The 12,808-nt window shown below is 43.0% G+C and overlaps 1 protein-coding gene across 2 annotated transcripts in view; it reads right to left on the bottom strand.

Annotated features, from left to right (window-relative positions):
- Positions 1–12,808, bottom strand: part of SPTB (spectrin beta, erythrocytic) — a 233,340-nt gene that overhangs the window by 110,083 nt on the left and 110,449 nt on the right. For both annotated transcript variants that reach the window (XM_073609324.1, XM_073609325.1), the window contains 2 exons: positions 3,581–3,671; positions 209–355 (listed from right to left, as the gene is read on the bottom strand). In XM_073609324.1, the coding sequence (XP_073465425.1) occupies positions 209–355; positions 3,581–3,671 (238 nt within the window). The remainder of the gene's footprint in view (positions 1–208; positions 356–3,580; positions 3,672–12,808) is intronic.

The following is a 12,808-nucleotide window of genomic DNA, read 5'->3' as shown; positions in this document are numbered from 1 at the left end:
TTTGTTGCAAGAAATACAAGTCTGATTTTGGGTCTGTTTGGTGTGTTGGAAGCCATTTAAATTAATGGGCTGTCATAACACAATGCATATTATAACATGCATTAACACAGGTTAGGACCACAAAGCTGTGAAGGGGCACTAGAGCCATTACATTACAGTTTCCATTACAATTTCCCCTTGAAGAGCAGAAAGATAATCCAGCATTTACCTTGTCAATGTTCTGTAGTCTGTCTTTGTTGGACTCAATTTCAGCTTTAAAAGCTTGGTGTTTCAGCCACTTGCTGTGCAAATTACGAGCTGCTTCATAGGATGTATCTTGGGCAGTCAACATTTTTTCATTGATCCAGATTGTTAGCTGTAAAACATCAGATAACATCAGTTACAACTGATAGCTGAAATTCTGCAGACACAAATATTCAGTATCGACCATGGGTTTCCATACAGTTGTCTTCTATCTAGACAATATTTTGGATCAACATATTGAACCTATATCCAATGACCTAACAATTGCTAATGAAGAACATTTTTAATTATACCCTATTTAGGTCATACTAAAAATAATACGGTATGTCAAAGCATAATTCCGAGAATAGTTTTTTTACCATATACTGTATGTCCATACATATATAGTGTTTTAGTAAACTCTGGAAGCGTAGCACTTGATACAATAATTCATTGTCCCAATAAGGAATGGATCTCTTTCTTTAGTTAGAGCATAACTAACCAAACAAAAAATATTTAATATATTGCAGTTTACTAGTCCGTAGATGTAGTAGTGGCTTCATTAGTTTTCATTTTTCAGCCTAAGAACATTTTCAGCAAGTACAGAAACTACCTCTTTATCTTGCCATAAATAATGTCCTTGTCACTGCCTGTCAGCTAAACTGAAAACAAAAAATATATTTTCTTTATGTAAACTACTAATTCCATTACCCACTATGTAAGAGAGATGAACAAAGGAAGACATATTAGTAGTCCAGCCTGGGTGGCAACCATGGCTGCCTCCATAGATACAGTTGGGTAAAGGTAGCCAGGGACAGTATGTGTATTATTTACAGGACTACCAGGTGAAAATAAAGTGGAAAAAAGGCTCTTCGGGGCCCATACAAACATTGTCCTTCAATGACAAATAGCTCTATGCCAGTGTACGCAAAATAGCTATCCATGCCCAGTATGATGACTTAGTCACCCATATGTAGAAACACACTCACAAAGAAAATAGGCTTGGAGGTAAAGAAAAATTAAAAGATGAGTTCATCTTTACAAAAAAAATAAATAACTTCCCCTTTTTCTTGCAGGGAAAAAATATGCATTTACTTTAATTTTTTTGTTAGGAGCCTGTAAAGCATTGCAACCGTTCGTGCTTGTAATGCCATGCTCCTGTAGAATGTCTGTGTAGTTGCCTGCCCCTATTTCTGACACGGGCAGGAAGTTACTGAATGACAGGAAGCTCAACTAACTACTTAGAGCGCTCAACAGCAAAGCTCAAAGGCTGTCGGTACTTGTAGTTTTCACATTCACAGAACACTGTGAATGAATGACGCTTTTTTTTTAGATTGTGACAGCGAGTGGGGGAGAAGACCCCCTGCTCGCTGTCAAAACAGGGAATTTGGGTGGGGGTGCAGAGGCTAGTGCTTCTGTAATATGTTACACCCTGGTTATGGGTTTAATATGTAACATGCTACAAAGAAGGTGAGCGTATACTATAAAAATTATATTGTTGGGAAGTAACCAGATAAATGAAAAACGGATTACTATATTATACTATAAATCCACTTCATGACCGTAATATGTATATGTACATGACGGTTTTGAAGTAGTTTAGCAGGGCTATGGTTGAACCTATCAGCCATAACTCTGGTATTTTTTTCCAGCTGCTGATTCTCATTCTGATAAAAGCAATCAGAGCAGCTGATTTGTTTCAGAAACAGTGGGAGGGGTCACCCCCCCCCCACACACAAAACCTGGGAGGTCGCTTTTAGAAGCAGCGGGGGGGGGGCTCAACCCCCTTGCCATTTGCCGGTGTTTCTCGTCTTACCATTTTCAGCCCAGGAAATGATCAAGCAGTTCATGCGGCTGGCCACAGAGGTGAGGAGAGACCAGATCGTCTCTTCACCTGTATGATTTAGGAGGACCCGAGCGATGTCATTTAGGGCTTTTTTTAAAGCATTAAATTCATGTTTTTTTTTTATTTGATCTGATCCTTTCAAGGGTAGAGGAGAGATCCGGCGTCTTATAGACCCCAGATGTCTCCATAAAGAGGACTGGCCATTCCTTTTTTTCTATCATAAGGGATGTTTACATTTCTTGTGATAGGAATAAAAGTGATAAAAAAAAGTGATCAAAAAATATATATTATTATATATTATTATTATTTTTTTTAAATAGAGCTCCCATCCCTCCATGCTCGCACGCAGTGAGCACATATGTCGGTCGTTCACGCATATGTAAACAGTGTTTGCACCAGTCGATGACTCATCGGCTGATCACTCATCGGTTGTTAAAGATGCCACGGCTGCCTGCTCCTTAACAACCATGCTGTTTAGTGGTTGTTAAGGATGCGGGTGGCCACCCGCTCCTTAACAATGCCTATTTTTTAATGTCAATAGGCATTAACAGGCGTTAAATTACTGCATGTGTTCACTACTAAAATACCACATGACTTCATTAAATAACTTTTTAGTGAATGCCAAAAAACGTTTTGAAAAATGCTGTGCGGTATCTTTCCGCATACTCAGATATGGTAAGATACCGCTTTGTGAATGGAGCCCATTGCTGCCTAAGTTATTCAGATGAAGAGAGATAGGAAGGTGTTCTGCAGTCCTGCCACACTTCATTCCTAACGTGGCAATGCTGCTTCTCCATAGATACAGTACAGTGAGTGAGCGTTGTCACCCTAGGACAGGAAGTGTTTTACTACTAAAAAAAGGAAACCAATGAAGCCACCATATCTAGGGACAGTTAATCTGTAATATATCACAATTTATTTTTTTTGTTTTAGATCTTCATAAACATCAAATTATCCCATACCTATGATTCTGGTAACACTGAAATGTGAATTTGGTTACCTGTACATGTTGCAGATCTATGTAAAATGCATACTTATAGAATGAATAGGCTCACATTGCCGATTAAGTTGTAAGGTCTGGCTCACAGCAGATGCTTTCAAAAATGCATGAACAGTCTTTTCCATTTATTCCAACGGCCCTAATTCATACCAATGCAGCCAGATCCAGTGCTGTCAACATGCTGCTGCATTTTTTTCATCTGGAACATGGCAAAACTCATGTACATCCACCGGAACACATGTAAACACACCAAAATGCACATTGTCCTGAATTTAGTTAAATATTTTTCAAGTCTCAAAAAAAAAAAAAAAAAAAAAGGAAAGGCCCTGGAACAAATTGAAAACGTGTAAATGTATATGCAGAAAAACATCTGTAAAGCAGAAATTGTGGTGTGAACCAGCCTTAAGAAAGGTCAGAAACTGGATTGTGTGTCAATATCCTGCTGCCTTCTAAACTCTGAAGCTGACTTTGTGTTTCATCAGATGATATAGTAAAAACACATTTATATCTACCTCATCACAGTTTTCCAGGAAATCCTGAAGATCAACATGGTCCTTTAGCAGAGCTGACACCTCTTTAGCTTTATTCACATTCACTGCATATCTGAAAGCAATATTAAATCGATCAGTCAAAAGAATCAGATCTACAAGAATTCAATGGAAATGATTACCGTATTTATTGGCGTATAACACGCACTTTTTTCCCCTTAAAATCAGGGGAAAATCGTGGGTGCGTGTTATATGCTGATCCCCGCAGATCAGTCGCTGACTGTGAGCTGGGTGAGCAACGGCTGCCGATATACATAGATAGCTAAGTGTACTCGGCTAGGTTCGGCTAGCTCCGCTCACAGTCAAGCCCAGTCCCGCCCTATGATGGACACAGGGACTGGGCGTGACTGTGAGCGGAGCTAGCCGAACCTAGCCGAGGCTATCTATGTATATGGGCGGCGCTCGGCTCCGCTCACAGTCACGCTCATCCGGGGCGGGACTACGAGAGGAGCCGAAAGTGGCCGAGAGCCGCCGAGATACACAGGACCGGCTCTGTGTAAATGCGGCGCCATTTTTAAACTGCAGTGACACTGACATGTCACTGCAGTTTAACTGCAGCCTGGGCAAGGCTGCAAATGGACACTGACAAAGCTGCAGATGGGCACTGACAAGGCTGCAAGGCTGCAAATGACTGCAAGACTGCAAATGACACCAAGGCTGCAAATGAAACCAAGGCTGCAAATGACACTGACAAGGCTGCAAAGGCTGCAAATGACACTGGACAAGCATGCAGATGGACGCTGTGCAAGGCTGCAGATGGACACTGATAAGGCTGCATTGATGGGCATTTAAAGTAAGTTTTTTTCCTTAAAACATTTTTTTTCCTATAAATTCCCTCCTAAACTTGGGGTGCATGTTATACGCCGGCGCGTGTTATACGCCGATAAATACGGTAATTAAACTGGAGCACTCTGGTGCTCTGTTTCTGGACTCTGTTGCAGCTGTGCATAAAAGCCAATCAGCTTCTATCTTCAGCTTGTTCAATTAAGCTTTGGCAATAAAACCAGGAAGCTGATTGGTTTCTGTGCAGAGCTGCACCAAATTTTGCACTCTCCAGTGTTAGTAAACCCCCCCAATCTGTTCCATGTATGAAATCCATCTGACAGCAGAGCTGTTGGTCATAGATTCCTTGTTTATCTTTACAAGTCAGATTAAACCATGAATGTTAGGAACTTGCATGCCAATACATTTGTTAGTACTAATTTTTGTTGAAATAATTACATTTTTAATGATTGTCTAACAAAATATAAATATATCAGTTGTCCTTATTTTCAAGTTACATGAAAAAAGGAATACTGTTTCTAGCAGGTATAAAGTGCAGGCACGTGGAGGTTATTCATTTTTACCTTTAGTCAAAGTAGGTAAGTGACAGAACTTCGGTCAGGTTTTTATTTATGGCATGCGTCTCCATTAGGGAGATTTCTCCTCACTTCCTGCTGGGACAAGGAATGATGAGAATTCTGTCCAATGGGGACACCAGACACTTAAGTCTCGTACACACGATCAGATTTTCGGCAGGGAATTGTGTGATGACAGCCTGTTTGCCTAAAATTAGACCGTTAGTACGCTCCTTCAGACAATTGTTGTCCAACTTTCCGGATGGATGGCAGGCTAGTTAATTTTCGACGGACAAGGGTCTTTTTTCAGATCTTCGTATCGTGTGTACATACGTCCATCACAGAAAAGTCCAAAGTACAAACACGCATGCTCGGAATCAATGCTCACCAAACACGACATTAGCAGAAGGTGCCCAAAGGGTGGCTCTCAAGAGCTGAAATTCCACGTAGTACGTCACTACGTTCGTGTTTGTTGGCCAACAATTGTGTGCCGTTAGTATGCAAGACAAGTTCCTGGCACACACCCTTCGGACAAAAGTCTGACACCATGTTGGCCAACGATCCGATTGTGTGTACAAGGCTTTAGGCCCCTTTCACACGTGCTTTCCAATCAGGTTCGCCTGTCAGGCGGACCTGATCAGACGCTCCATTCACTCTATGGAGCGGCGGATGTCAGAGGTGACATGTTTGCTGACACCCGCTGCTATCCTATCCTGTCTGTGAAATCCAGACGGATGGAGACCCTATTTTCCATCTGTCTGGTGGATTGGATGGGAACAGGCGGTCCTTTTTCATCCAATCTCCGAGTATTCATAGCGCTTAACTTTTTCCACATTTTGTTATGTTACAGCCTTATTCCAATTTGGATTAAATGTATTATTTTCCTCAAAATTCTACAAACAATACCCCATAATGACAACGTGAAAGAAGTTTGTTTGAAATTTTTGCTAATTTATTAAAAAAAAAAAAAAACACATGTACATAAGTATTCACAGCCTTTGCTCAATACTTTGCTAAAGCACCTTTGGCACCAATTACAGCCTCAAGTCTTTGAGTATGATGCTACAAGCTTGGCACACCTATTTTTGGGCAGTTTCTCCCACTCTACCATACAGGCCTGATTGGTGTAGTGCTGCAGGGATGGTGGTTCCTCTGAAAGGTTCTCCTCTCTCCACAGAGAAATGCTGGAGCTCTGTCAGAGTGATCCTCGGGTTCTCGGTCACCTCCCTGACTAAGGCCCTTCTCCCCCAAACGCTCAGTTTGGCCGTGTGGCCTGCTATAGGAAGAGTCCTGGTGGTTCCAAACTTCATCCATTTACGGATGATGGAGGCCACTGTGCTCAGTGTGACCTTCAATGCTGCAGAAATGTTTCTGTACCCTTCCCCAGATCTGTGCCTCGATACAATCCTGTCTTGGAGGTCTACAGACAATTCCTTGGACTTAATGGCTTGGTTTGTGCTCTGACATGCACTGTTAACTGTGGGACCTTATATAGACAGGTGTGTGCCTTTCCAAATTATGTCCAGTCAACTAAATTTACCACAGGTGGACTCCAATGAAGTTGTAGAAACATCTCAAGGATGATCAGTGGAAACAGGATGCACCTGAGCTCAATTTTGAGTGTCATGGCAAAGGCTGTGAATACTTATGTAGATGGGATTTTTTCATTTTTTTATTTTTAATAAATTTGCAAAGATTTCAAACAAACTTCTTTCATGTTGTCATTATGGGGTATTGTTAGTATATTCTTGATGAAAATTAATGAATTTAATCCATTATGGAATAAGGCTGTAACATAACAAAATGTGGAAAACATGAAGTGCTGTGAATACTTTCCGGATGCACTGTATATAAGAGTGGCAACTCTGCTCTGATTTCAGGAACAGTGCAGCATTGTTGCAACATCATCACAGGAAGCTACATTAGGTGGACTTCAATGCAGGATTAACAGGTATTTGTAGGACTTTGCTGGAGGATTAAGAGAAAACTGTAAGTGCAGATGCATTTATACTAAAAGTATACAGTGCCTTGAAAAAGTATTCATACCCCTTGAAATTTTCCACATTTTGTCAAGTTACAATTAAAAATGTAAATGTATTTTATTAAGATTTTATGTGTTATGCCGTGTACACACGAACTGACTTTTTGACAGCAAAGGTCTGATGGAAGAATCTGCCAGACAATTCGATCGTGTGTGGGCTTCATCGGACCTTTTCTGTCGAAAAATCAGACGGACTTTAGATTTAGAACATGTTTCAAATCTTTCCGACGGACTCGAGGCCGGTCGAAAAATCAGTTTGTCTGTATGCTAGTGCGACGGATGAAAACCGACGCTAGGGCAGCTATTGGCTACTGGCTATGAACTTCCTTATTCTAGTCCGGTCGTACGTCATCACGTTCGAATCAGTCGGACTTTGGTGTGATCGTGTGTAGGCAAGTCCGTTTTGTCGGAACTCCATCGGAACTCCGTCGAAAGTCCGTTGAAAAGTCCTTCGGAGTTCAGCCGTCGAAAAGTCCCCTCTTGTGTACACGGCATTAGACCAACTCAAATTGGAACATGATTGTGAAGTGGAAGGAAAATAATAAATGGTTTTCTAAATTTTTTACAAATAAATATCTTAAAAGTGTGACGTGCATTTGTATTCAGCCCCCCTGAGTCAATGCTTTGTAGAACCACCTTTCGCTGCAATTACAGCTGCAAGTCTTTTTGGGGATGTCTCTACCAGCTTTGCACATCTAGAGAGTAACATTTTTGCCCATTCTTCTTTGCATATTGGATAAGTAGCGTCTTTGAACAGCAATTTTCAAGTCTTGCCACAGATTCTCAATTGGATTTAGGTCTGGACTTTGACTGGGCCATTCTAACACATGAATATTCTTTGATCTAAACCATTTCATTGTAGCTCTGGCTGTATGTTTAGGGTCCATGTCCTGCTGGAAGGTGAACCTCCACCCAGTATCAAGTCTTCTGCAGACTCTAACAGGTTTTCTTCCAAGATTGCCCTGTTTTGCTGCATCCATTTTCCCATCAATTCTGACCAGCTTCCCTGTCCCTGCTGAAGAAAAGCATCCCCACAGCATTATGCTGCCACCGCCATGTTTCATGGTGGGGATGGTGTGTTCAGGGTGATTTGCAGTGTTAGTTTTCCACCACACATAGCGTTTTGATTTTTGGGCCAAAAAGTTTAATTTTGGTCTCATCTGACCAGAGCACCTTCTTCCACATGTTTGCTGTGTCCCCCACATGGCTTCTCACTAACTGTAAACAGGGCTTCTTATGGCTCTCTTTCAACAATGGCTTTCTTCTTGCTATTCTTCCATAAAGGCCAGATTTTTGGAGTGCACAACTAATAGTTGTCATGTGGACAGATTCTCCCACCTAAGCTGTGGATCTCTGCAGCTCCTCCAGTTACCATGGAACTCTTGGCTGCTTCTCTGATTAATGCTCTCCTTGCCCAGCCTGTCAGTTTAGGTGGACAGCCATGTTTTGGTAGGTTTGCAGTTGTACCATATTCTTTCAATTTTCAGATGTTTTATTGAACAGTGCTCCGTGAGCACTGTTCAAAGCTTGGGATATTTTTTTAGAACCTAATCCTGCTTTAAACATCTCCATAACGTTATCCCTGGCCTGTCTGTTGTATTCCTTGGCCTTCATGATGCTGTATGTTCACAGAACAGTTGTATTTATGCTAAGATTAAATCACACACAGGTGGACTCTATTTACTAATTAGGTGACTTCTGAAGGCAATTGGTTCCACTAGATTTTAGTAAGGGGTGTCAGAGTAAAGGGGGCTGAATACAAATGCATCCCACACTTTTCACATATTTATTTGTAAAACATTTGGATAAGCATATATCATTTTCCTTCCACTTCACAATTATGTGACACTTTGTGTTGGTCTATCACATAAAATCCCAATAAAATACATTTACGTTTTTGGTTGTAACATGACAAAATGAGGAGAATTTCAAGGGGTATGAATACTTTTTCAAGGAACTGTAACTAAAGGCAAAACTTTTTTTTTTGTTTTGTTTAGAGTGCAAAGGGATTAGAATGATTATTTGATTGCTGTCTGTTCCCCCATTTAAGATGTTCACCCTCTCTATCAGTCCTGATTATCATCTTAAAAGAAAGTAAAAGAAAATCCCAAATTTCGAGTTGTCCCCTGAAAAGAAATCTTCCAATGGGGACACTAGTTCTGGTGACCTGGGGGTACCCAAGAAATTCCTTTAATTCTTAGGGATTTCCTCTCACTTCCTGTTTGGCTATGGGACAGGAAGTGAAGGGAAATCTCTACAATGGGACACAGATGGCGAAAAAAAATGAAAAATTGTATCAAATACTTATCATAATTTTCCTTTCCTGACACCAATACATGGCGGCATACATATGATATAGCTCCGCCCCTATATCCACCACAGGAGCTGTTTAGCTCTATAAAAGTCTGACTGTGAGCTACCTCCCTCATTCTCCTTTTTGTCCTCAAAAGATCAACACCTACAGACCGTTACACTCAGGATAAAGCTCTTACCTGCCGACTACGTCGGAGTCCGTCTGGGTTCAGCCTCTCCCAGTATGCAGTCCCACATCTTAGGCTGCTAAACGCACCAACAAGGTGGGGAACCCCTTCTGGTGGTCTTTTGGGGTTGAGGTGTTCTCTAATCAGAGATGACAATCCTCTTGTGGCATGCCTGCTTTGGAGTCTGGATTTCCCACTCGTGGATGATCTGTTTGAACACTTCGGGGTAAAGGGACCATTCGTTGGGGTCCATGCATTGTCTGGATAGGTGATCTGCTTTCAAGTTCTGACAGCCTGGAAGATACATGGCCCTCAAATCTGGGAGATATGGTTGTGCCAATGTCATGATTGGTTCCACCTCTCACAAGAGGGATTGGCTGTGCATCCCGCCTTATGTATGTAGGACACTGCTGCTGTGTTGACCAGATGGAGCAGGACTGGTCGACCCTGTATGTGAGGCAGCAAGGTGGCCAACACCATGAATGCTGCTTGAAGTTCCAGAATATTGGAAACTAGGCCCTGAGTGGGAAATTCCCCTTTGCCCTGGATCTTGAGTTGTTCGAACCTTTCCACTGCATCAGGAAGCCTTGTTGGAAAACTCTGAGTTTCCAGTGAGCCCAGGGGATCATCGGAAATACATGAAGCCATCGTCCCGAGAAGACTCATGCACTGGGATACTGACATCACTGGTGCAGCCAATGCCTGTTGGAACTTCTCCCTGATTTTGGGGAGTTTCTGAGGTGGCAAAGAAACTGTGGCCACCTGAGTATTGAATTGGGCCCCTAGGTAGACCATATTCTATGTAGGCTCCAGCTAGTTCCGGTAATGCCTGTCCCTCGAACGCAAATCTGAGGAACTGCTGGTATGACTGAAGGATTGGGGCATGCTGGTAGGCGTTAAAAGGGCTTCTGGGTAGCTGAGGGAGCTGCAGGGGTCTTAGCTCTCTGCAATCTTATGAAGGTTGACTGTGTACCCCTCTAACGTCTTCTGAAGTCCTTGGATGGATGAAAGCCCAGAAATCCCAGTACCTGTTTGGCGCTCCTCTGGATGTTTGCCCCCTCTGGCATCTGGACCTTCGATCTTGAGGGGGAAGACCTGATATTCCTCCTGTAACCCTGGAGATGGCAGTCTCCAGTTTTTTGGCCAAACAGCGCCTTCCCATCAAAAGGCAGTTTACAGCAATTCTGCTTTGAGGATGGGTCAGCCGCCCAGGGTTTTAGCCACAGCGCTCTTTTGGCTGTGACTGAGCTGAGCATGGCTCTGGAGGACCATCGTATGATGTCCATAGCTGCCTCACCTGCAAGAGTTTTATCTCATCAAGAGCCTTTCTTCTTTTGGCAGCTGGTTTTTGATTGCATACTCCAAGTACTCCAATGCGTCAATCTAGGGTATCCCGAAAGGATGAAGAGTCTGCCATTGGAAGTGTCACATTCTTAGCCAGTCTGGTGACTGCCGCATCCACCATTGGTGGGTTAGATAAAGGAGTTGCATCCTTCTCCGTTAGTGGATACAACTTCTGCAACCTATTTGTTGTCCCTCTTTTCCCATTCCTCCTGAAACAGGCCTCTTATTTCTGTCAAGAGGAAAGGTAGCTTACCTGTTTCTTTAGGTTCCTTCTATGGAACCCAAAGGCTTATTCACACTTGCAGCTGGCTCTGCTATTGCACTGAAAAGCAATCTGTGCTTAGGTCACTTTTCAGGGGCATTTGATATTATCACGTAGAGGGGACAAGTGTTCCTGCTATGCGATTTTCAAAGAGCGATTTGTACGCAATGTTGCAACTCGCATGAGGGCGGCCCATTCGCTTGGCTGCCCTATGTGTGCAAAAAGAGAAGCCCCTGCTTCTATTTAGGGATGACCAGCTTTGCACAATGTTTTTAAAGGCACGTTTTTCCACGTGACAATTACAGCAGAATCGCATCACATTTGGGGTGCACTGAAAGGATAAAAGCACCTAATGCGTGTTGTGCAGCGATTGCCGCACAATTTTAAATCAGATTGTATGGTGTGTGATAAAAGGATTTCTCCTTCTTTGGAGGAGGTTCCGGAACCTTTCATTCCAGTGCAGCTTTTACTGCCTTAATGAATGGTGGTATTAGCGCAAAATCAAAGCCTGAACCTTCAGGATCCTCTGCCGAGGAGGAGGCAATATCTTCTCCTTCTGCCTGGAAGGTTGACTGTAATACTGGGTCTTGGGAATCAGCCTGCCTAATCTGCTGGGCTGGAGTCACCCCTGGAGTGCCTGGTACCCCTCTAGTTAGAGAGGGTTGAATGGCTTGGTTTAGACCTGGTGCAGGGCCCACACTGTTCGTCCGCTTCTGTCCCTGGTTGCCCAAGATGACCGGAAAATTCTGCCAGGGAGTTGGGGACTACTTTCTTGAGCAAGGTTGACACCTGCTGACTCTCATACTCCTGGTCTCTGGCAAGCTGCCTGAAGCAGTTGCTGGAAAGTAGCTTTCCTGGTATGGGGTCATCTCGACATGACCAACATTTGCCTTTCGGGTGCTGAGCCTTCGGAGGAGAAGCTGTGTGCGTTCTCTTAAGCGTACATTTGTGGCCTTTGTACTGGGGTCTGACAGGACTGGAGGAGTCACTTTCTGCCCTGTAAAAATCCTGACGTTCCAGAGGGCCTCCGAACCTCCTAGAGCGGGAGTGTGAGTGGTCGGGGCTGAAATAGACAGGAAGGCAGAACGCACTCTTTTCCCCGCATCTTCTTACCCATAGTTGGCCCTTAACAGGTATTGCAGTGGCCTTGGTTATGTGGTGTTATTCTCATGCTGGCGGAAGAACCAAAAGGTACAAGGGGGACTGCATGGCAACAGAGAGAAAAAAGGGAAGGGAGAGAGAGAGAAAAAAAATACATATTTATACCCCCCCTTTTTTTTTTGGCAAAGTGTACCAAATTTAAATAAAAGAAATCTGGGCAACCCCCCCCCATCCCCTAGTAATACATTGCTCCTCCCCCCTTCTATCCCCATTACTAGGATAGCAGGACTTACCTGTCATTGACTGTTCCTCAGAATGAGATGCTGCCTCTCTGGATGCCTGAATAGCAAAGAAATCTATTACCTGGAAATTTGTGCTCTGTAAATAGAACACCTGAGAGAGAGAGAGAGACTCAGCCCTCTCTCACCTCTGTTCTAATCAAAAAAGGGCTAGTACAATTGGAGGGAAGCCAATGCTCATCCACACAAAAGGACACTTTTAAGCTGGCTACATATCATACAATCCTCTGCAGATTTTTTTCCCTCAGATTTACCAAAACCACACAATACAAGGTCAAACCTTAAGAGCCTCAATTTGTATGCAATCAGGCAGGCCCCTGCACCACAT

Source organism: Aquarana catesbeiana, linkage group LG13 (genome assembly GCF_042186555.1).
Source record: "Aquarana catesbeiana isolate 2022-GZ linkage group LG13, ASM4218655v1, whole genome shotgun sequence".
Lineage (NCBI taxonomy): Eukaryota > Metazoa > Chordata > Amphibia > Anura > Ranidae > Aquarana > Aquarana catesbeiana.
Note: the sequence above shows the minus strand (reverse complement) of the source record. Positions and strands in the feature narration are given on the sequence as shown.